The sequence below is a fragment of the Mesoplodon densirostris genome, chromosome 11 (assembly GCF_025265405.1).
Source record: "Mesoplodon densirostris isolate mMesDen1 chromosome 11, mMesDen1 primary haplotype, whole genome shotgun sequence".
In the NCBI taxonomy this organism is placed as follows: domain Eukaryota; kingdom Metazoa; phylum Chordata; class Mammalia; order Artiodactyla; family Ziphiidae; genus Mesoplodon; species Mesoplodon densirostris.
Window position 1 is genome coordinate 39705698 of NC_082671.1, and position 23316 is coordinate 39729013.

The window sequence follows — 23316 nt, forward strand, 5'->3', positions numbered from 1 at the left end:
GCTCCTGGGATTATTTTTTTCCCTTCAGCTATTTTTTGACCCCTCTAATTAGCATCAACAGCCTGGATGTCGTCTGATGGTGGTAACCCCAGCTTACTCCATCAGCTGCCCTGCTTTCTTTTCCATTCGACACATTTCTAGTACTTTTGAAGGAGACAGATGCTTCCTGCTGCATCTGAAGAGGATTCACAAGGTCTGATGCTTTTTGACAAAATGGATGCCTCCTCCCTGTACTTTGGAATTGATATGCGCTGTCAAAACGGGTTTTCCGAGTGGTTGCTCTTTGTCACCTTGTACCAGGTTTTCTCCTCCATTCTGGAAAATGTGCGGTTTAATGTTGCGTGTAGAATCACTTTCAGCTGAAAAAGTGTGTAATGGAATCAGGTCAGAGATGCCTTTTGTTTGCAGCTTTGCATTCCAAGGGGACTGGTGACAGCAGTGAACGTACATTGGGGGGCTTGCTTGATAATGGGCTCCTTGTCCTTTATGGTTTAAAAGGAGCACTGAGGGTGACTTCTCCCATCCTGGCACTTCTGTATTGGTTTATATTTATCAGAATCTAAATTGGGGGGATTACCTCCTCCTGAGAGGGCAAGTAGTAGCTGTAGTAATTTGTCTGTATTTCTCCACTCCGCAGATATTTGGCTTATTTTCAGAATCACTGAAATTTAGACCTGGGAGGTGCCTTGTCCTTGCCCCTTCTTTTTATTGGCAAGGACACCAAGGCCCAGAGCTAGCGATTAACCTAAGGTGGGGCTGGTTCCCAAGCCAGTTCCATTGCCACCACACCACCCCACTACCAGCAATGGGGCACAGGGATGGGTACCCCTCAGGGCTGTGGACTTTCTGAGCAGGGAGAGGGCCTGACTTCGGCCATTGCCCCACAGTGGTGCTTTGTCTTTCCCATTACAACCTCCCGTGTAAACTGGCAGAACTTAAAACAACCCAGAAAGATTCCTGCTGTATGTTGTACACTCACGCACCCTTTACTACACATGTGGGCGGTTTCCATGCTGCAGGACTGGCTGGCTGCTTAACTTTTTTTTTTTTTTTTAAAGAAGATGTTGGGGGTGGGAGTTTATTAATTAATTTATTATTTATTTTTGCTGTGTTGGGTCTTCGTTTCTGTGCGAGGGCTTTTTCTAGTTGTGGCAAGAGGGGGCCACTCTTCATCGCGGTGCGCGGGCCTCTCACTATCGCGTCCTCTCTTGTTGCGGAGCACAGGCTCCAGACGCGCAGGCTCAGTAGTTGTGGCTCACAGGCCTAGTTGCTCCGCGGCATGTGAGATCCTCCCAGCCCAGGGCTCGAACCCGTGTCCCCTGCATCAGCAGGCAGATTCTCAACCACTGCACCACCAGGGAAGCCCTGCTTAACTGTTTGAGATGGGAATGAAGTTCTGTGCTACCTGGACTCTTGCAAACACTAGCCTCAGAGCGCTTTGCTTTGCCGGCCAGCAGTTCCTATGCTGCAGAGAGAAGAAACCAAGGGCTGTGGCAAAGTGAAGCAACTTGGTTTGGATGCTACCTTCAGGAGTGAGCTTGAGCCCTGACTTTTATCTTACTTAACCTTTCCCTCCGTGGAGACTGGCCTGCTGGAAACTACTAACTGCCTCTCAAGTCTGGCAGCCTGGCGATTTTGAAGTTCTCTTCCATTTCAGCTCTGCAGAGAGATTCTACCTTTATTGTTAAGCTTGGAGATTTTCATATATATATGAATATATATAATGTTTACAAATGAAGATTTATATGTGGAGATTTTTATACATAAATATATCTATATTGTATATAATCTACATCTATAACTATAAATCTGTATATAAGGGATATATGTGTATATATATTAATTTTTCCCCATTCTTTGTGCCACTTGGACCTTTTATTGCGGCTGAAAACCTATATGCTCGTTAACTGTCCTTATACCAAGTTTACATGGTACCTCTTTGCAAAATCATTTGTGAATTTTAGTATTTTGTTTGGTCTTCAGGCCACAGTTTTTACCTTGAGCAGGCAGGAGGGCTGACAGGTGGTCTGCTCTGAAGTGCACTGGGCAGAGCACGGGCTTTTAAGCTTCCTGAGGCTCACAGAAAGGAAGTGCTGGCTGGAGTTCTCCTGCATTTGTCCTCTATCATTCTCCAGACTTCCTCTTCCTCTTCAGACTTCAATGTGTTGCTCCTTTGCTTGAATCTGAAGCTTTCTTTTTTTTTTTTTTTGCGGTACGCGGTCCTCTCACTGCTGTGGCCTCTCCCGTTGCGGAGCACAGGCTCCGGACGCGCAGGCTCAGTGGCCATGGCTCATGGGCCCAGCTGCTCTGCGGCATGTGGGATCCTCCTGGACCGGGGCACGAACCCGTGTCCCCTGCATTGGCAGGCGGACTCTCAACCACTGCACCACCAGGGAAGCCCTGAAGCTTTCTTTTTTTTTTCTTTTTTTTGCGGTATGTGGGCCTCTCACTGTTGTGGCCTCTCCCGTTGCGGAGCACAGGCTCCGGATGCGCAGGCCCAGCGGCCATGGCTCACGGGCCCAGCCGCTCCGCGGCATATGGGATCCTCCCAGACCGGGGCACGAACCCGTATCCCCTGCATCGGCAGGCGGACTCTTAACCACTGCGCCACCGGGGAGGCCCTGAAGCTTTCTTGATAGTCACAGCCGATGACGTAAGAGCGGTGCAGCGCACCGAGACAACATCATCTCATTTCACTGAAGGCTAGAAAGGAGGGTGTGTGAATGAGCCTCTACTATTCAAAGCTAGTAGCATCCTGGGGCTAGGGGGTACTTTCTGAAACACTCCAAGAGGGTGTTGTGCACAGTGAGACCATTCCAAAGTGTAGCCGTGAACATAAGCTACAGCACATTGCCCACAATACTCACCAGTATATGTTGAGTTCTGCTTGCCCTGGAAAGAGGGAGATGTCTTCCAAGCAGTAGGAAGTGTAGCTGGCTGTTTGCTCCTTCCTGCTCCACTTACTTCCAGCGGTGACCTCTAAGGGGAAGTGCCTCTCCCATCCCACGGCCACATCCAAACCCCTCGGTGGCTGCCTTGGCCTTGAACTCTGGACATAGTGTGGTGGTAGGCAGCCCACAGGCAGTGGATGCAGTCATTGAGGTGGGGCGGCGGGGGATGTTTTGTTTTGTTTTCACTTTATCAAAGTGTCACTGATTTAACACACTGAAGATTTCCCTGTGGCCAATGAAGAAGCATTACACGGATGCATACTGTCAGTGCCTAAGAGGCACAGTTTCAAGTTCTTAGGTCCTCAGAGAAACGTGCATGTCAGAGTAGTTCAGAATGCCCAGGCTGTGGCAGGAGGGGGAGGATTACGTATGTACAGACCCTTGTGTGCGCCTAAAATAAATGGGATCTAACCATCCAGCGGGGGGGCTGATGAATCCTTGAGTCATCCCATTCACTCTTCATTCAGAACGTCTTTCTGTCGTTTTCATTTGTGAGCGTGGTCGGCAGTTCTGCACCTACTTCTGTGGGTGTCTCCTCTTAGAACACAAGTGATAGAAGAAGGTACAGACATTTTTGGTCTTAACCAGTTCTCATTTTTATAACAAAATTCTGCCACTGGCTTCTTAGTTAGTGGCTTCTGGTGCAGCTACAGGAGAGTTTTGCAGTCACACCTGAGCTCTGAGAGACGTTTGGACCCCAGGAAGAATTCTGTGGTCACTTAATGCTTGGGTCCCACAGGGTTCACGAAGACTGGTAGTGCTACAAAGATGAATTCGCATTTAGTAGGATTCCGGGCCTTTTGTGAATATGTGGCCAAATCTGGGCAAATAAATTCCTCTTCAGAATTTGCAAAAGGAATGTTTCACGATTCCTGTAAGTCAAATGATACAAAGATATGTAAAGGAAAATTAACTTTCTCTCCCACTCCCGTGCCTTTCTCCCTACTCATTCAAACATAATTTATATTATCAGACAGCCAGGTGGCCAGGTGGCCAGTTAGTACAGTGACAGCCTTATTCACTCTCTGATAGTGCAGGCAAGAGGCAAAGAGAAAGCAAAGTGTTCCGTTTTCCCCACACAAGGGCACGGGGCCAGGGTCAGGTGATGACATGCAGCAGGGCAGGAGGGATCTTCTCCGTGTTGAGGAGCTCTGAACAAAAGGCTGTGCCTTTGGACCAGGGGATGGGGGTGGGATGGCAGGTAGGTGGTGGAAAAGGGAAAGGACTAGGAGTGGAAAAGTACTGAGTCAGAGTGGGGAAAAGTATCTTAGCCAAGACTCCTGGTGGAGATGCCTAGGCTGGGTAGGCAGAAAAGTATGTAAATGTGACCCATGGTGAGGGTGGGGAGAGGGAGCCCTGGCCTGCAGCTCCCCTCAGAGACTGCAGAGCCCTGGCTGGGCACCAGGGGTGGGGAGGGCAGCTTCCCGGCAGGCCTGCCCAGTAGAACCTTTGCAGAGCCTGAAGGAGCACACATAGGATTTTGGCCCGGAATCAGATACTTCATGTATGTAGGGTATCTATATATAGTTTTTGTTTTTATAAAAATGGGATTATTCCCCATATTACTCTGCAACGTGCTTCTTTTCTTAGCAATACATCATGGGTACCTGCAGGTTACAAAACAGACTTAACTTTTTAAGTGACTGTATAACATAGATTACACAGCAATCCATTCAACAATTCTCCCTTTTGATAAACATTCATACTGTTTCCAGTCTTTGCCACAACAAGTAATGTCAAATATGAATTGTTGACTTGTAACGAACCTTTTATTTCTTTAGGATATATTCGCCACAGTAGGGTGGCTGAACCATTTTTTTATGTAGTTACAATTTTAAGAGATTTAAGAAATATAACAGTCTATGTTCCCTTTAATTATGAGAATGACTTTTTCCCCTCACTCTATGAGAACTATTATATATTGTTAATGTTTTCAGTAGATGTTTGCCAATCTGATGAGCAAAAATTACATTACTTTTACTTTAATTTGCCTCTTCCTGGACCAGGGAGGTAGAACTTCTTTTCATATGTTTATTGAACATTTGCATTTTCCCTTCCGGTCAGTTGCCTAATCACATCTTTTATTGTTTTTTTTTCTTTTGCTTGTTTGTCAGATGCCTTTGGAAAGTATCACTCCTGCTCTGAGATGGGATTTAACAGGAGTTAGTGTGATCTCCTTAAGAGAAAGTGTAAAATTGAGAGAATATCTGAAATGAGCATCCTGTTTGGCCCTTTATTTTTCTCTTGACCAGTTTACGTTTTGACCAGCTTGGAGAACAAAAAGTAAATCTTTTTGACTCCAAATTGTGACATTCAAGGATATAAGTAGCAGAATTTTCTAGCACCTGTTCTCTGAACTCAAATTTCTCATCAGTTAGGAATAAATTGCCCTTATCCTGTCATGTGCCTCATATGGGAGGGAGGGTTTAAAAACTATCAGTGTCTTTGCTTTACCTCCTCTTTTCCCATCCTTGCAGTTGACTCGCAAAAACACATTAAACCTTATTATTCGCCGTGTTACAAATACTGCTCCGTCTATTAGACTGGGTAAGAAATTAAAGCATGTATATTTCAGTTAGTCTCTGTAAATGAAAGGCTAGCCTTCACTTTGCAGAATATGCTTAGGAGCCACCCCGTCTGTATGGTGTGGGATGCCAGGTGGGAAGTGGTTGCTAGCTGATGAAATCACCCAACCCCTGGTGACTCCCTCACCTAGTCTCTGGCCAGACACTGAGTAGGTGAATGAAATGTCATCCTGACCACAGTCGTATCTACAGGTCTGGACCTGAGGCCCCAGAAGAAAGGTCAGGGCATGTGCCTAACTCTCCTTGACACTCGCTGCTATATAGCTTTTTTTTCCCCGTTTAGTAAAAACGTTTCATAAAATAATGAAGTAGAAGATATGAAGTCTATAAGGATCCTATGATGAGAGGATGTAGCTTTAAAGGCATTTCTCTACTTTATTGGTTGTTTAGTACAGGATTTGTCAGCCTTCACATGCACTCTGTTCCCTTTGAAACCCCTTCCTCTCACTGCCCTACTCCAGATTGGAGACCAGCTCTCTGACAAATTGATCCCTAGATCAGAGGGATGAAAGAGAGAAAGATCAAAAGGAAGCCGGGAATCGCATTGGAAGAGGCATCATGATGCAGGGACGGGAAAGTTTGGCTGTCAGACTCGCTGTCATTCTTTAATCCACGGGTGTCTCATAAAGGAAAACCTCGGTCGTTCAAACAGAAGTGAAGACTGTTCTGTACATAAGTGGATTTAGATCTAATGATCTATTTATGAAAGTAATTAGGTAGGGTTACCCCAGCAGTGAACATTGGAGTTGAATGCTGATACCTCGTTGTGTACGAACTTGAAATGAAAAAACAGAGTAAACATAGTGGTGGCTGCATTCTTCCTCCCCTGCCCACTAAGGACAGGGGCCCTGTCTAGTTTTCCCTTATCTTTTGAGTCACTTTTCAGTGTTGATTCAGCCAGCACAACATCCTTTTAGGTCCATTGTCTTTTTGTAGAACCAATGAAAAAGCATGTGGATTTTTGAGGGCTCAGGCTGTAGACAGTTAGACAGTTACAGATCATGTTATTAAGAAGTCTTATTTGGGGCCTTCGCTTCTGGACACGTCTGTTCATCCACCCAAGTCCAGTTCACTCTTCATCCATTTTAGTCGCTTATCCCTCAGCAAATAGTTATTGCATGTCTGTCACAGGCCACACACTGAGTGCTGGAGATTCAGAAACCAGGGCTTAGGCTCTGCCCAGAAGACATCCTCAGGTAGTTAGAGACAGCCACAGAGGCCAGCCATCTCAGTGAGACTGGTAAGGGCTGTGGCATGCCAGGCACGTGACCCCACGGGGTCACAGAGAAGGGGCATCGAAGGTAGACCAGGAGGGCATTCTCCTGGGCTGACCCTCAGAGAGGAATCAGCTGGCCAGAGGAAGGAGGAGGCAGGGTGCAAGGAACGGCAAGTGTGAGACTGAAACCAGAAATACAGGCAAAACCCAGATGATGAAGGAAAGTGGAAATGCTGGGAAGGCGCCTAAGGGCTTGCCGTAGGGGATCTGACGTGAGTAACGCTTTTAAATCATCTTGGTGACCCTGGGGAGCTGCGCTCCTGAGTCAGGCAGACAAGCTCGGATGCGGCCTGAACCCAGGCACTGACAGAAGAAACCAAGGAAAGGGACGGATTCTCACGCTACTGAGGCGATCAACTCTACAGGGTTGCTGCCTGTTTGGATGTGTAGAGGGAGAAAAGTGAGATGGCTTCTGGAATACCACCCCCCCCCCCGTGGAAAGGCATGCTGTTCCCTGAGACAGGGACTGCTGGAAGGACAGATTTGGGGGTGTGGTGGGGCAGGATCATTAAGTCTGAAGCACGTCGAGCCTGAGAGGCCAGTGAGTATCCAAGTGAATATTTGTTGGCAGTTGGCTGTTCCAGGCTGGAGCACAGCAGAGACGTGTGGGCTGGAAAGGATATTTGGAATCATCGGCATATGTCATGGTTGAAGCCATCCATTCATCCAGTACATATTAAGGGCGCACAGTCAGGGCCCGCTTCATGGGGTTGTGACCTGTGCGGGCTGCCACGTTAGCCTTCATGTTCTGCTGTCACAGTATGAAATTCTCATTCATTTTTTTTTTGCGGTACGCGGGCCTCTCACTGCTGTGGCCTCTCCCATTGCGGAGCACAGGCTCCGACGCGCAGGCCCAGCGGCCATGGCTCACGGGCCCAGCCGCTCCGCGGCATGTGGGATCTTCCCGGACCGGGGCACGAACCCACGTCCCCTGCATCGGCAGGCGGACTCTCAACCACTGCGCCACCAGGGAAGCCCTCTCATTAATTTTTGAACAAGAGGGCCTGCATTTTTATTTGGCCCGGACCCTAGAAATTCTGTAGCCAGTACTGCTTGTAACTGCCTGGCTCTGTGCACAGTAGTGGGGCCTCAGCGTGAGCAGGACGGACATGGTTCTTGCCTTAGGAGCTTACAGGCCAGCTCGGAAGGCGGACAGTTAAGCAATGAGTAACAAAACAGGATGTGTTCCATATTGGGAGCACCAGGCTAACAGAGCATGTAGGAGAGGCCTCTAAACCAAATCTTGGGGGTTACAGGGTTAGGAAGCGAGTGCTCAGGGAGCGGGTAGAGAGACGGAATGGCAGCCCACAACCCCAGAGGAGTCTGAGAGGAGTGTCCTGGGAGGTCGGAGGGAGGCCAGGAGAAGCAGTGCCCCAGAAGCTGGGGTCGGGAGGGACCAACAAATGCTGCCTAGGAAGGTGGGAATGAGGTCATGGTCAGGGGGTGTAGCAGCAAACAGGCCATTGGGGACTGGTGAGAGCAGTCAGGTAGAGAGAGGGGCAAGAAGAGAATTTACCTGTGTTTGAGGAATCGGCGGGAGGTGAGGAAGCAGAGCCCCTGAATGTACATTACTGTGTAATGAACGTGTAAAGCTTGGTTTAGGAGGAAAGAAAGGGGAAAAGACCCTGAAAGTGGGTTTCAGATTAGGAGAGTATTGTTTGTTTGGCTTTCCTTTCGGTTTCTGTTTTGTTTGATTTCAAACACAAAGTGTTTTGAGTGTGGTAGCAAAGCCAGTAGAGAGAGAGGTTGGGAATACAGAGGGAATAACTGATGTAGGGAAGACTCCAGGGTTGGAAGTGATGGATGGACTCACCTGGTCAGGAGAAGAGGAAAAGATGGCTGAGGGAGCAGCTGCGATTCCAGGCGCAGGCTCCCCTCGGCTCTGTGACCTCCACCCGACTCTCCTTGTGTAAGCGAACGGCCGCTGCCTCCCTAGTTGTGCTCTCTTCCTCCCTCAGACTCAAGGCAAAGCTTCTCCTAAGTTCTCTCATCTGTTCTTATGTTCAATGAATATTCATGGGGCCCCTGCTAGGTGACAGGCAAGATACCAAGCATCTGGACTATGAGAGTGAACAAAACAGACCAGGCCCCTGACCTCCTGACACTTAGGTCCTGGAGGAGGCTCTTGCATGGTCTGGTTGGCTGCTCCCCACAGGCCCACGCTGCCTGACACCACATCTTCCACCGTCCCTTCCTTCCTCCTCTTACCGCGATCTTTTACTTCCCTCCCGGATACCCACCTTTCTTAGTCTGAGCCTGGAAGCTGGAATTCAGGGGCCATGTAGGAAAAGGGAGGGAAAAGAATTAAGATTAGCTTTTAGCAAAATTTTGAAACGGAAGGTTGCTGTAGGAATTTACTGCATAATGCCGTTTGCTCTAGTGCCCCACATTCTCTGGGCCATTCTTGCTACTTTAAGATTAGGCCCTAACCTTGACCTTCCTGACCCATCCTGTCAAGTTCTCCAAGTTTCTCCAGCCTCTATCAAAACCTCTACTCTTATTACAGTTATTCTCAGCTGATAAGTAGGACAAAGACAATTTCAGTTAACTCACACTGATTTGTGAATGGTGGATATCACCTTTCTTGGGGTTGGGGGAGGTGGGTTGCATTTTACAAGTGACTCTGGGTTTATCAGAAGGAATCTTTAATCTGTCCTATTTTCGGCGACTTAATAAAAGAAGTGATACGGGTATTACAGCAAGAGCCACCCTCTTCCCAGGGTCAGCCCCCGCACAACTTTTCCATTTTCTTACAGCTTCCACCATTTTTCTCCTAGATCCATAAATTCTCTAATGCCCCCAAGATTTTTATTGTCATCTCCTCCCTTGCCTGCCCCCCTCCACTAGTTTCTATGACAGCAGCAACTGGGCCTGGGTGGTGAGGGGTTAGCAGGGGAGGGGGTCGAGCAGCTGCAGCCATTTATAGGGATTGTTGCCAAGTCAGGGACTGCCTGCCTCTGCGGTGGGAGGGAGGGGTGCCCGGGGCTTCTTGGCACAAAAACTGCAGCCCCCCCATGTCAGTGAGGCATCCACCCAGAGCTGAGCTCATTGATGGTATTCCCCGTGCTTGTGGTTCTTCACAGAGAGGTGTGCTGGGTCCCCAGGTCTCTGGCTCCCTGATACCAGGAGCTTTGTGTTTCGAATAGAATGCAGCTCCCCTAGCCACTTGGATTTGTTGTAGAAATGACAGCGTTCTGCCGCAACTGATCGATAGCTGGCACGCGGCTGCAGGGACCACTGCGGAACAAGGTCTGAGCACAGGAGGCTCCACCGAGAACAGGCTTAGGGAAGGTTGCGGCACAGTTATCAATCCGGCAACTCCTCTTTTAGACATCTGCTTTGGGGAACTCTGTTCTCTCAGAAGTCCCGGAGTCGGCAGTAGCTGTTGGGCACATTTTGGAGAGTATGCGAATTTCCTGAGCTTTAAGATGAGATAAGAGTGGTTTTCCTGGACCCAGGATATTACCCTAGAAACTCAGGAGCCTAGGTTCGGTGTTCTTAGATTTTAACCTGCCTCTGAATTCCCTGGGCATCTTACAACAATGCAGATTCCCATACAGGAAGTCTGCGGTGGAACCCGAGAGTCTGCATTTCTAACAAGCTGCTTGGCTCACAGGGACTTTGAGTGACGAGGATCTGGAACTGCACTGTCTACTACACAAGCCCGCTTGTGACTGCTTAACTTAAAGCTAAATGAATTAAGATTAAATAAAATTAAAAATTCAGTTTCTCAGCTTGCACTCACCATGATTCAAATGCTCAGTACCCACGTGGGGCTGGTTGCTGCCATATTGGACTGCACAGATTAAAACACAAGTTTTAATGATCACAGGCAGTCCCACTGGAGAGCACTAGTCTAGAGTGAGCCTCTGGGCATCATTCATTGATTCATTCATTTATTCACTGACCATCTATTATGTGCCAAGTATTATGCTTGGTGCTGGGCATGAAACTAGCAGAAGTAAACATGAGCTAATGAGAATGTCATGCTCTTAAAGATACTTAAAATGGTGGTGAGTTGGTAACACTGAGCTTTGCTGTGCAGGTCAGAGGAAAAAGTATCCTCTGAGAGTTTCAGGTGTATTCTGAACTAAGCTATGGAGTTATGACAGAATCGAGGTACTTATGAGATTGGCTGCTGACATGCATTTTCACCATTTCAGGGCCATAATCATCAGAAATGGAGAAATCATCCCCATGTCTTCGGAATTCACCCCTGAGACTGAGCGCCAGCGACTTCAGTACCTGGTAAGAGTCACGTAGGTCCGGCAGAGTGCCGCGGCGTCAGGGATGGCGTCAGCTGTTTTGGAGGAACATGTTGCTATTGACCTGGGAGCGGGCCCACAGCAGTAAAGCGACATATGGCGTTAACACCCCCCATACACACCTCCCGGATCACACATCCTGGCTGCGTGTGTGACGACGCACTCCACCTCCGTGAATTTATTATTGTGGCTGGTTTTCTCCCATCTGTGACCGATCAAAGACATGGCATGCTCTGTTTCCTGTAATGGCTTGGTATGTACAATACGAAATGTGGTGCTAAAGAATGCTGATACGTTTTCCCCAGGCCTGCCACTCACTTTAACTCAACCAGAGGGTTCAGACGAGTCTGAATCTCATGTGATCAGGGTGGCAGCCCCCAGAGTCTGATGACACACCATGACTTCCTGCTTCGATAGGAAGTCTCAGGGGCCCTTTGGGAGAAATGCAGGTGTCCGAAAATCTGTGTCTACCCTGAAAATAAATTCTCCATGTTAGATCTCCCTCCTTGGAGTGAAATTATGAGAGGGCTCTAGGAGGGCTCTTTGGTTCAGATCTTGAGAATTTTTGCTTCTTTGAAAATTTGAGCTTTCTGAAAAACAGAGTATATTCCCTGCCCTCACATTCCAGGAGTAGGGTGTTAGGCTTAGGCTTTCAGTTCTGCAACGATGATGATCATACAGGATTGCTTTGCAGTGGGCATCTTTCGGCACTAGCTGTGAATAGTAGCTCTGTGGATGAAATGTTCTCTTGCCAACTGGCTTTCTTTTTAGACGATAAGGCTAAGATAGTGACCGTCTGCTCTTAGGAAAGAACTGACCCAGCCTACTCCAAAAGGACTTCGCTCAGGTCTCTGAATTCCAGCATGTGGGAACAGTCAGGATTTGATGACTTTGGTTGATTTAGCAAGAAGTTGTGCACTTCCCTCAATTCCCTTGACTGTGTTGTGTTGGTTTTACTGAGTAGCTAAGCTGTGTTGCTTTTGGTACTTACCTGGTCCATAAGACAACAGGAATCCAAAGCCAAGGTAAAAATGTTTCTTCACTCTTTGACTACTGTTATTTTCCAACCTATCTGTTGCTATTTTCAAGCAGATAAACTTGAAGCCCCTCCGGGGGCCCAGATGTTAGAGCCTTTCATTTTCCTTGGCCATCCAGGCAGGGGGAAGGGACCGGCAGCAGCCGGCAGGACCTCATCCTGCCCCCATCCTTAGTCACCAGCTGGGTAGCTTTGTTGCAAGTCTCTTAACCTTTCCAGACCTTGGTCTGTCACTTACAGAGTAGAGAGCTAGACCAGAGGGCCACCGAGGACCTCAGAGCTGCGAGGGTCCCTTCCAAGTCGAGTTCATAAAAGCCGGCCTCCCTGCCACCGGGCTGGCTCTCTCCAGTCCATCTTCCACAAAGCTCCGCCATGTGGTCATCACATAGATCTTGTCACTCTCTTCCCTAAAAACCTCTGGCTCCCCACAGTGTACAGAAGGCAGACCCAGAATTGGGCTTCCCGCCCACCTCTCCAGCATCATCTTTTCGTTGCCCTCACCAGGGACACAGTGCATCCCGGGCTGCAGCCACGGAGAACCGTCTTCCATTTCCAGGACACACCGTGTTCTCTCCGATCTCCATGCCTTTGGAAATACGCTCTTCCTGGAGAGCCCTTCCCTTTGTCTCTGCCGGGAAAACTCCTCCTCATACTTTGAGACCCCAAAAGAAATGTCACTTCCTCTAGGACGTGTCCCCTACCCCTCGCAGGGGACCAGTCCCTGGTGCTCACACAGCGCCCTGTGGAAGCCCACAGCGTGGCTGTCAGCGTGTGGTATTGTATTGCTTTTTCCAAGTTCCGTGTTCCCTTCCAGACTGAGTCCCGGGGGGCAGGCCCCTTACCTTAGGGACCTCACGTTGTCAGTACCTAGCACAGAGCTCATATTGAATCAAGGTGTGTTGACCAAAGGGGCCAGTGTTTGTATTGATGTCTGGGTCATTACCACACAGCACCTCCCCTGCTTCCCCTGAAACCGCTCACAGCGGCACCAGGCCTTTGCCTCCCATGCCTCAGCCCCTCCCTGTCCCATCACCTCCGTGACCCTTAGTAAAAACCATTTCCTGTTTTCCTGCTAAAGGTGATGAGTAATAGCAGATCCACTTTTTTATTTTGAAATACTTTCACATTTTCACATGGCAAGAATGATACCAAGAGCTTAAAACATTAACTTCTAAGGAGGGAGGGGAATGCTGACATTGTTCAGACTCAGATTCCAGCATCAGTGGTCTGTTTTGGGACAGTTGGAATAAGATGCATGTGGCTTCAGAGCTCAGCCTTGTCACGTGACTGTGTCTGTGATTTCTACAAGGCCCTTCACTGATCCCCAGCTTTACTGTCAGTAATGGGCACAGAAAACCCCAGAAGGCAGGTGCAAAGATGAAATGAAATAATATATGTGGAAGTTTTTGTGGCGCATAATACTCATTTGGTTATTGTGGGATGAATCAAAGTCTTGCCACTTCAAATTCTACTGGCCTTCACACCTCAGTGATATTGTCCCTTTATGTTTATTTAAGAATCACTCCTAATGGTCCTAAAATTAATGTGTATTTTGGTGTTACTCTTGCACAATCAATGGACACTATTAGCCCCCAGAACAGTCTTAATATCTGAATTTCTAAAAAGGTGAGAACACCGTCCCCATTCTTTGTCATCCTTACTCCTAAACCGTATACGCTTCTCTATATGGAAATTATACCTAAAATTTTTCTCCTCAGACAACAGGAGTGTAACTGACCAAAACATAAAATATCCTGGTTGTCCAACTTCCTATTCCATCAGGAATCTAGGAATGTGTGCTTTGGAATGAAGAAATCCAGTCATAATATTCACATGATCTGTGATGTGAATCTTTGTGGTGAAGTATTTGCGAGCATTAGGGGACTGGTAGCATAAAATAACCTTGTGGTGAAATCTTTATGTAAGGGATTTCAGAGAATTGGGAGGTTTATAGCATAAAATCTTGAAAGTAGTATCAATTATGAGAGGAAAACACAGTGTGATGTGGGCTTCTCTCAGCCCAGCCCAAGCAAGAGCAGTGTGACCTCAAGTCTCTCACACAATGTCTCTGAATCTCCTTTCCTCCTGAGTGAAATGTGTAGGAATACTTCCCTTGAAATATTCATTACATGTTCTGAGGTCATAGTGAAAAGTCATCTCATGATAACATAAAATACAATATGTATCTTATAATTTTAGGTGCATCTAATCCAACCAGTTCATTTTTGGGGAACATCAGTTCCCTTGAACTAATTGAGAACCACTTTTGTGCAGTGAGAGCTGTTGTATCCTTTACATAATCTAGATGAATTAGTACGTCACCAGAAAGTTAACAATGTATTCCTTATTCTTAGGTCAAATGGAATTTCATTTTCATGATGTCTGTCTGAAGAAACATTTATGATAGACTCATGAAAACTTCCAGGTCCCTAGAGACTTGGTTTGAGCAGATGACTGCAGTCCCAGGGCTGTTTGACTTGTAGAAATGGTTAATGATTTTCTTAGAGGTGGGGAGGGTTCGGAGCCCTTTGTACATGAATCGTTTTGATCCATGTCGAACAGGAATGTTCTTGGTATGCACAGTCCAGACGTTCGGGGATTACAGAACTGGAAGCAGATTACAAGATGATGGATGTGGCAGGCACATTAATTTTGTTTGGTCTTGCATCCTGACCTCAGAGGGCCCTTCAGACAGCTCTCTGGGTAATGTGAACTTTGTTCTGTAGATTCTTTGGCTGGGTGATTAATCAGGCAGGCTTGAGGTTTTGACTTGTTCACATGGAATGTGGCAGGTGTGCGATGGAGGGGTCAGGGGCCGTGCATTTCTGCCCCAGCAGTCAGGGAGAGTTGATGATCCTACGAGTCACGACTAAGCCTTGCTTTCTTTCTCGCTGGGCTTTTTTTTTTTTTTTTTTTAACGTTTCCAGGGTGATTGAAATAAAATATTGAAGGAGGTCCACCAAGCTGGACAGAATGTTTTCATGGAGTCAATGCCCAAATAGGAGGGAAAGCAGTCTGGTTTGTGGGCGTTTCTCGGCAGCGTTTACTGCTCTGATGCTGCAGCTTCCAGGAAATCACTCCCACTTTTGCTTCAGGTGACAGCTAGAAATGGATCTCCCTCTAGGGGGGACCTCTATAGCCCTGAGGTGTGAGAGTAATGGCTTCCCCTTCCATTCTGCCTAGACATATTTATAAACTCTGATTTGATTACATTAAGATGTGCTGGTATCATCAAACCTTCAAATAATGTACGTCTGTCCTTGTAGATAATCCAAGTCTGCGGCTGTTTATCATCAAGGGCAATGTACAGATGAGATGAAAGTGGGTTTCAAATGCACATTTGATGCACACAAGTGCAACATTATCTGAGGTGATTTCTTGCGGTGTCCTTGGAACTGCCTGCAGCCTTCTACACCAAGTCTGGTTTGATTTGTCTGCCGTTTCTCTAGTGCTGAGCTTGGAAAGGTTTCAAGGGGGACAGCGTTGTACCTCTTGGCTCTCTGGGATTTTTCACGCTCAAGAGTTATCTCCCAAGAAGTATATTCCTTAAGCCTGAACCTGCTTTTGAGACAAGAGGCTGTAATTGGGAAGGGTCATATGTGCTGGTGAGTAAAAATGGCTGGCCTGCCACCTTGACGTGGCCCTTAACCTTGAGAGCAGGTTGTTAAGCCCGGGAGCCTGGCTGCAGTCACAGGGAGACAACTTCACCACCACTCTGCTTTGTCTGATGGCTGAGTCAGGGACAAATCCACTCCAACCCCACCTCTCTCCCCATTTAACCCCCCTTTGCAAAACTGCATTTGAGTTTCAAAATCTTGAATTAAAAAAACGGCAGGCTAAAGTGGTTGACATTTTTCATATTTACTATAGGTTCCATTGATCACAGCAGCATCATGAAGAAGCCAGGAGAAATTTAGAGCATGAAATTGGCACTGCCCAGGGTTTCAGAGGCACAACTTATATGTGGCTGCCCTAGGAGCACTCCCTGGCTTCGGGAAGACTCTGAAGACATTAGCCCTTATAACTGAACCTCGCCACTTCTAGAGCCTCATTTTGAAAATGAATATAAATGGATGTATTATTTATTCCAGGTTGGGAGAGGTCAGAAACTTAGCATGGAGGCATTCTAAACCTACTATGCAGACCTAAGAAAATGAATTCCACACAGCTGAACAAAATCATCATGAGAAGGAATCCCTACATTGTCTTCTTAAAAAAAAAAATCAGTTTTTCTGCGCAGTTGCTATACATAAATGATCTTTAGACTCTAAAGCCCCCGTCCCCCAAAACATTCTGAATAAAAAGTTGGGCACATAAAACTGGAGCCATCTGCCCATAGGGTCCCTTAAGAATTGATCTTAGTGTAAGGAAGCAAGATAATGTCATACATCCTTTAAATATATTAAAGTTAAATATGCTTTGAGAGAGGTAGATAGGATTCACTGAAGTTTGTTAGGGCAAAAACTTAACTGTAAAATGCTTTCTGTGCTTTAGTTGCTTTATCTGTGAATTAGGGTAATTGCAGGACCCTCATAGGATTGGAATGAGGGTTAATGAGTTATATTTGTAGTGCTTACAATAGGGCCTAGATCAGAGGCAAAATAAAATTTCTTAGTTTTCAAATATAACCGTATATGAACTTTTTCATGGCCGTCCTGTCATCGGGACTACTGTGGCCTTTTATAAAATTTCTCAATTCCATTTGCTTATGCAAAGAGATTGGAGATATGCAGGCATATCCTTTTTGCTGGCCTGCGTTGTTCACTCTACAAATGAATGCCTTTCCCCAGATTTTTACTGGGGAAGAAAAAGCATTAGGCATATGAACATGGAAACCTTATATGTTTTATGTAAATGAACACTTTTTACCCCTTATTCTATACATTAAACTGTTGTAGAGTTGACAAATCTAAGCAATGTTGTTTAATATCTCTATTTGTATTCCAGTTTCCATGTGACTCCTTTACCATAAGATCTCAATTTTACAATTTTAAAGTTGTTTTGGGGGCATGCTACTTCTCTGTGGCTGGTGAGTGCAATCCCATGTCGAAATTTAAATGTGAACCTTCCTTGAGATTCACATAAACCAGACAGAATTTTATTTAATATCCAATTCTGTAATAGCTTATATATACAAGCTTGGCTTTTGCTACTTTGAGATTTTAAGGACAAATTAAGACAGAATTTTTTATGAAAGACTCCAACCCATATGTATTTAGGTCTCGGTCATTTCACATTTTTCCTTCTTCTTCTTTTTTTGTTTTTTTGTTTTTTAAACCCAAACCAGAATATTCTCCTCCTGCGCTGTACATCAGGCAGCCAGCCTTGGCTTTGGAAGAGCCATCTCCTTTGACTGTTCGTATGACCATTAGTGATCACCAGTGGCTTGGCCGACTTTATTAATTTCATTTCATTTGTGACCTTAGACTTTCTATCAGGATAAATCATCTTGAAATGTAAGGCTTCCAATACTCCTCTCATATAACCTGACAAAGTTTTTTTTCCCCCTAAGGGCAAGAAAGAGGAGAGATTATTCAGTTTTTTAAAGGATGTATATTGAACACTGAAAATCCTCATTTTGATAACTTGCTTTCACATACTGAGAGTTCTAAACATTTAAATAATTAATTCATATAAAATTTTTCTAGGTAGGTGACTTTACATTCCTCTTCTGGAATGTGACTTCTCATTTCACGCATGAGTATTTTTACTTTCCATATTCTGCTGATGGGAGTGGAAATTGGAAGAACTACTTCAAAAAAGGATTTGACCCAGCAATTTCACTCCTAGGTATGTACCTAACAAAGTGTGTACCACTGTTTACACCAAAAGACAAGAATGTGCATAGCAGCACTGTTTGTAAGAGCCCAAGCTGGAAACTATCCAAATGCCATGGAGAGTAGAATGGATAAATAAACTGTTCAAATAATAAATGCTGGAGAGGTTGTGGAGAAAAGGGAACCCTCTTGCACTGTTGGTGGGAATGTAAATTGGTGCAGCCACTATGGAGACCAATACAGAGGTTCCTTAAAAAACTAAAGATAGAGCTACCATATGACCCAGCAATCCCACTCCTGGACATATATCCGGAAAAGATGAAAACTCTAATTCAAAAAAAGATACATGCACCCCAGAGTTCATACCAGCACTGTTTCAAGCCAAGACATGGAAGCAACCTAAGTGCCCATCAACAAATGAATGGATTAAGAAGATGTGGTACATATATACAATGGAATATCACGCAGCCATAAGAAAGAATGAAATAATGCCATTTGTAGCAACATGGATGGACCTAGAGATTATCATACTAAGTGAAGTAAATCAGGCAGAGAAAGAAGATATCACTTATATGTGGAATCTAAAAAAAGACACAAATAAACTTATTTACAAAACAGAAATAGATTCACAGACATAGAAAACAAACTTATGGTTACCAAAGGGGAAGTGGGGGAGAGGGATAAATCAGGAATTTGAGATGAACATATATACACTACTATATATACAATAGATAACAAGGTCCTACTGTACAGCACAGGGAACTATATTCAGTATCTTGTAATAACCTATAATGGAAAAGAATCTGAAAAAGATATATATATATATATATATATATAAAACTTGTGGGCTTCCCTGGTGGCGCAGTGGTTGAGAATCTGCCTGCCAATGCAGGGGACAACGGTTCGAGCCCTGGTCTGGGAAGATCCCACATGCCGCGGAGCCACTAGGCCCCTGAGCCACAACTACTGAGCCTGTGTGTCTGGAGCCTGTGCTCCACAACAAGAGAGGCCGCGACAGTGAGAGGCCCGCGCACTGTGATGAAGAGTGGCCCCCTGTCGCCGCAACTAGAGAAAGCCCTCGCACAGAAATGAAGACCCAACACAGCCAAAAAAACAAAAAAAACAAAAAAAACTTGTAAGCATAACAAATAAGATTAGACATCAAAAAAAAAAACAAAAACTGAATCACCTTGCTGTACACCTGAACCACTGTAAATCAGCTATACTTCAATAAAAAGTTTTTTTAAATAATGAGAAGATCCTTTTCCGATTCGCTCTGACCCCGCCAAGTGACCCCACTCTTTGTCCCTTACCCCTGCATATCGCTCCATTTCCACCCATTCTGCCTTCCTCATTCTCCCTTGCTAATGTGTGAGCTCTAAGCAGAGGGGTCTCTTTTTTATAGTTTGAATCCCTAACCCCTGGTACCTACACCTGCAGGAGCTCATGTGTTAGTTGTGTGAATTCCATTGGCTGGATACCCCAAAACCTGGGATAATCCCCTTATTGGTTGGCACTACTCATTGGCAAGCTGACCACAAAGCAGCAGAAGGAAAATTTGTTAGAAGGAGGCAGCGTTTTGTGTTCCCCAGCAGGCAATGTTGAGTAACCTCGGGAAGCACCGTCTCAGTGTCCGCAGGAAGCCTGGTGCTCCACCTCCTCCCAAGCCCAGTACATACGTATCCCTCCCTGGGATCTGGGTTCCTGCTTCTACTCCCTGTTTGCTCCCCGCCTTGCATCCCCAAGGTGCTCAAAGCTCTCCCCTGGCCCAGGATGGTGGGGCTCACGTCCATGTACTCGGGAGCGAGACAGACCTGGGTTCGGGGACACACTCTGCTCTACTGAGAGGCTTCCTGGAAGGTCCCAGAAGGCCTCTCTTCCTCAGGCTTGTCCCCTCCTAGTACGGCTCAATCCCTCTGTGACTCAGAGACTCTCACTGGGATGGGACAGTTGTGTATCTTCACAGTGCTGTGCTCACCTCCATCCCCTTCCCTTGAAGCTGACTTCTGCCCAGAACTAGAGAGGAGAGCAGCCAGAAGAGGCTCAACCCTCCCGCCCCATCTCTGGTGTCCCGGCATTTCTTGACACAGCAGGATACTCCAGCATCTTTTCCCTAGAGAAGATGCCTCTTGTTCCTGGCCAGATGTAACCATGTCTGGAAATGTATTCTTATTAGCTGCCCAGACACTTAAGTGTCAAGGATACACCCTACTCTCTTTTTTTTTTTTTTTAGCAAACCTGTACTCTCCAGGGTCCTTAAAAGACTCTTGACCACCTGCCTTTGGTTTTACGTGGGGAGTGGTTACCAAGCCTTTCCTCCCAGGTACCTTTTGTGGTGCACACCTGAACTCCAGGTGTACCTCCACCCCTCTCCCTTCAGTTAGGAGCATTCAGTTATGCTTCCTTGAAGGAAAGCCTCAAAATTTAGGATAGAAATGGAGGTACAAAAAGAGGTCCAGTTTTTTTTTTTTTCTTTTACATGCGGCGGGCCAGCACACTTTAAATTGGATTTTAGTATAAAACACATTTCTAGGTTTCTGGTTCGCATGCTTATTCAGTAGAGAAGAGACGTAATATAATTTAGGTGTTCTTAGGATTGTAAAATATCATGGGGTTTTCAATGGTATGACTGCACCCACATGCTTGTTGTTTTGCAGGAAGGTATCTATGAAATTATAAAAAGTTAACTAAATCGAAAATATGTAATGTGTGTCCAAGATGGTTTTTATGTGCCGTGGACCTAAGTTTTATCTTCTTCTAAAGATTGAAAGCTATGTTTTATTATTTTGTAAAGTTTCGATGATCACTAAAAGGTGATTGTGTAAAGCAGGTCAGAATGTTCTGTATTCATTCTTCCAGCAAATACTTATTTAGAGCCTTTACTGTGATCAGTGCTATGCTAGGCACTAAAGTGTAACTGAGGTTTTAAAAATAATGGACATATTTAAGTGTAGCTAGTATTACTTGTGTCATCACGCAGATGTTTATGACATACATATATCCAAATAGCATCATCAAAGAGAAAAAGCTAAAATATATCCAAGCATAGCAGATAAATAAGGAGGGTGTAGGAGAGTGTCCAGAATTTTCATTTTGCAGGTGGACAGGGGACCTTAGATGTGTGCTTGCTCCCATTTTGGATATTGATCCCATTAAGGTCCACATTTTTAATAGGCCAGCATCCCTAGGAGATGTGCCTTGGAAAGGGGCAGTCGTCATGTACACATGTTTATAAGCTGCCCAGGTATGAGCAGTGGAGTGAAATATGCCAGAATTGTCCATGAATCCTACAAGTTTGGGGTCAGAAAATCATTGGATTTTATTGCTGAAAGGAACCAACAAATTCCAGCTCCCACGTTTTACAGACTCTAAAATTTGTGTGTGTTGCTTACACTGTATTATAAGTAAAATCACTTTCGAGGCTCAAGATTCCAAAATGCTGACTTGAGCACTGCTTCCAGCAGAGCAGGCCAGCACTAGTGAAGTAACGCTAACCAGTCCATGTTATTTGAATGCTGGGCAGATCCTAAGGAATTGTTGAGTCCCCAAGTTGCTGGGCCACTCTGCTTCTGAGAACAAAATATCTGTGCTGGCCCATTGGGAAGCAGTGTGCTTCAGCATCCCCTGCATTGGAGCCAAGCCTCTGCCTGGGGTGGCCCTTTCCAGTGATTTTAGCATTCCCTCAAACTGTTGGAGTAAGAAGGGGCAGTTAAGCTCCTTTCAACAATTTTTTAAGACATAGTTTAATAACTGGGTTCTCAAAAAATAACAAATTTTAGAGTATTTTAAAAATGAAAGTAGGGCTTCCATGGTGGCGCAGTGGTTGAGAGTCCGCCTGCCGATGCAGGGGACACGGGTTCGTGCCCCTATCCCGGAAGATCCCACATGCCGTGGAGCAGCTGGGCCCACGAGCCATGGCCGCGGAGCCTGTGTGTCCGGAGCCTGTGCTCCGCAACGGGAGAGGCCACAGCAGTGAGAGGCCCGCGTACAGCCAAAAAAAAAAAAAAAAAAAAAAAAAAATGAAAGTAATCCAAGTTCAATGGTAGAAATATTCATGAATATAGATAAGTTAAAAAGAAAACCATCAGATAATACTGTATAATATTTTGATGACTTTGAGTGTATGTACATATATAAACATGTATACATATAACACCATGTTATGGACTGAATGTATGTATCCCTCCCCTCACATTCATATGTTGAAGCCCTAACTCCAATGTACTGAATTTGGAGATAGGGCCTTTACAGAAGTAATTAAGGTTAAATGAGGTCATAAGAGTGGGCCCTGATTTGATAGGATTAGTTTCCTGATAAGAAGAGATACCAGAAAGTTCGATTTCTCTCTCCATGAGAGCACAGAGGAAAGGCCTTGTGAGATGCAGCAAGAAGGCAGCAGTCTGCAAGCCGGGAAGAGAGCCCTACCAGGCAGTGAATCTGCTGGCATCTTGATCTTAGACTTCCCAGACTCCAGGCTATGAGAAGTAATTTTTTGTTGTTTTAAATCCCTCATTCTATGGTATTTTGATATGACAGCCTGAGCTAATACTTTCATGAGCATTACACAAAAAGATACACTAATAAGTGTGTCTTTTCCTCAGAAAACCAACAGGTATGTGTCCCATTATATTTTAGCATCTCATTTTTCGTTCATCAGCCACCTATTTGTTCTACTTGTACTTAGTTCTTGAGTTTGTTTTTTTGTTGTTGCTGTTGTTTTTTTAACATCAGTAACTCCATCAGGTCTGACAAATACAACAGGAGTGAGTAATGAAAATGTTGGTAAGAAGAAAGCCTAGAACTAGGAGGCAGATCGTGATTTTTTTTAACATCTTTATTAGAATATAATTGCTTTACAATGGTGTGTTAGTTTCTGCTTTATAACAACGTGAATCAGTTATACATATACATATATCCCTATACCTCTTCCCTCTTGCATCTCCCTCCCACCCCTCTAGATGGTCACAAAGCACTGAGCTGATCTCCCTGTGCTATGCAGCTGCTTCCCACTAGCTACCTATTTTACATTTGGTAGTATATGTATGTCCATGCCACTCTCTCACTTTGTCCCAGCTTACCCTCCCCCCTTCCCATATCCTCAAGTCCATTCTCTAGTAAGGCAGTGTCTTTATTCCCATCTTGCCCCTGGGTTCTTCATGACCATTTTTTTTCCTTTTTTTTTTTTAGGTTCCATATATATGTGTTAGCATACGGTATTTGTTTTTCTCTTTCTGACTGACTTCACTCTGTATGACAGACTCTACAACCATCCACCTCACTACAAATAACTCAATTTTGTTTCTTTTTATGGCTGAGTAATATTCCATTTTATATATGTGCCACATCTTCTTTATCCGTTGATCTGTTGATGGACACTTAGGTGCTTCCATGTCCTGGCTATTGTAAATAGAGCTGCAATGAACATT

At 45.4% G+C, this 23316-nt stretch overlaps 1 protein-coding gene across 1 annotated transcript in view; it reads left to right on the plus strand.

The window, feature by feature from the left end:
• The window catches only part of PPM1H (protein phosphatase, Mg2+/Mn2+ dependent 1H), a 265272-nt gene that overhangs the window by 170162 nt on the left and 71794 nt on the right, over window positions 1–23316 (plus strand). The window contains exon 5 of the mRNA XM_060112773.1: window positions 10976–11060. Coding sequence (XP_059968756.1) covers window positions 10976–11060 — 85 coding nt within the window. The remainder of the gene's footprint in view (window positions 1–10975; window positions 11061–23316) is intronic.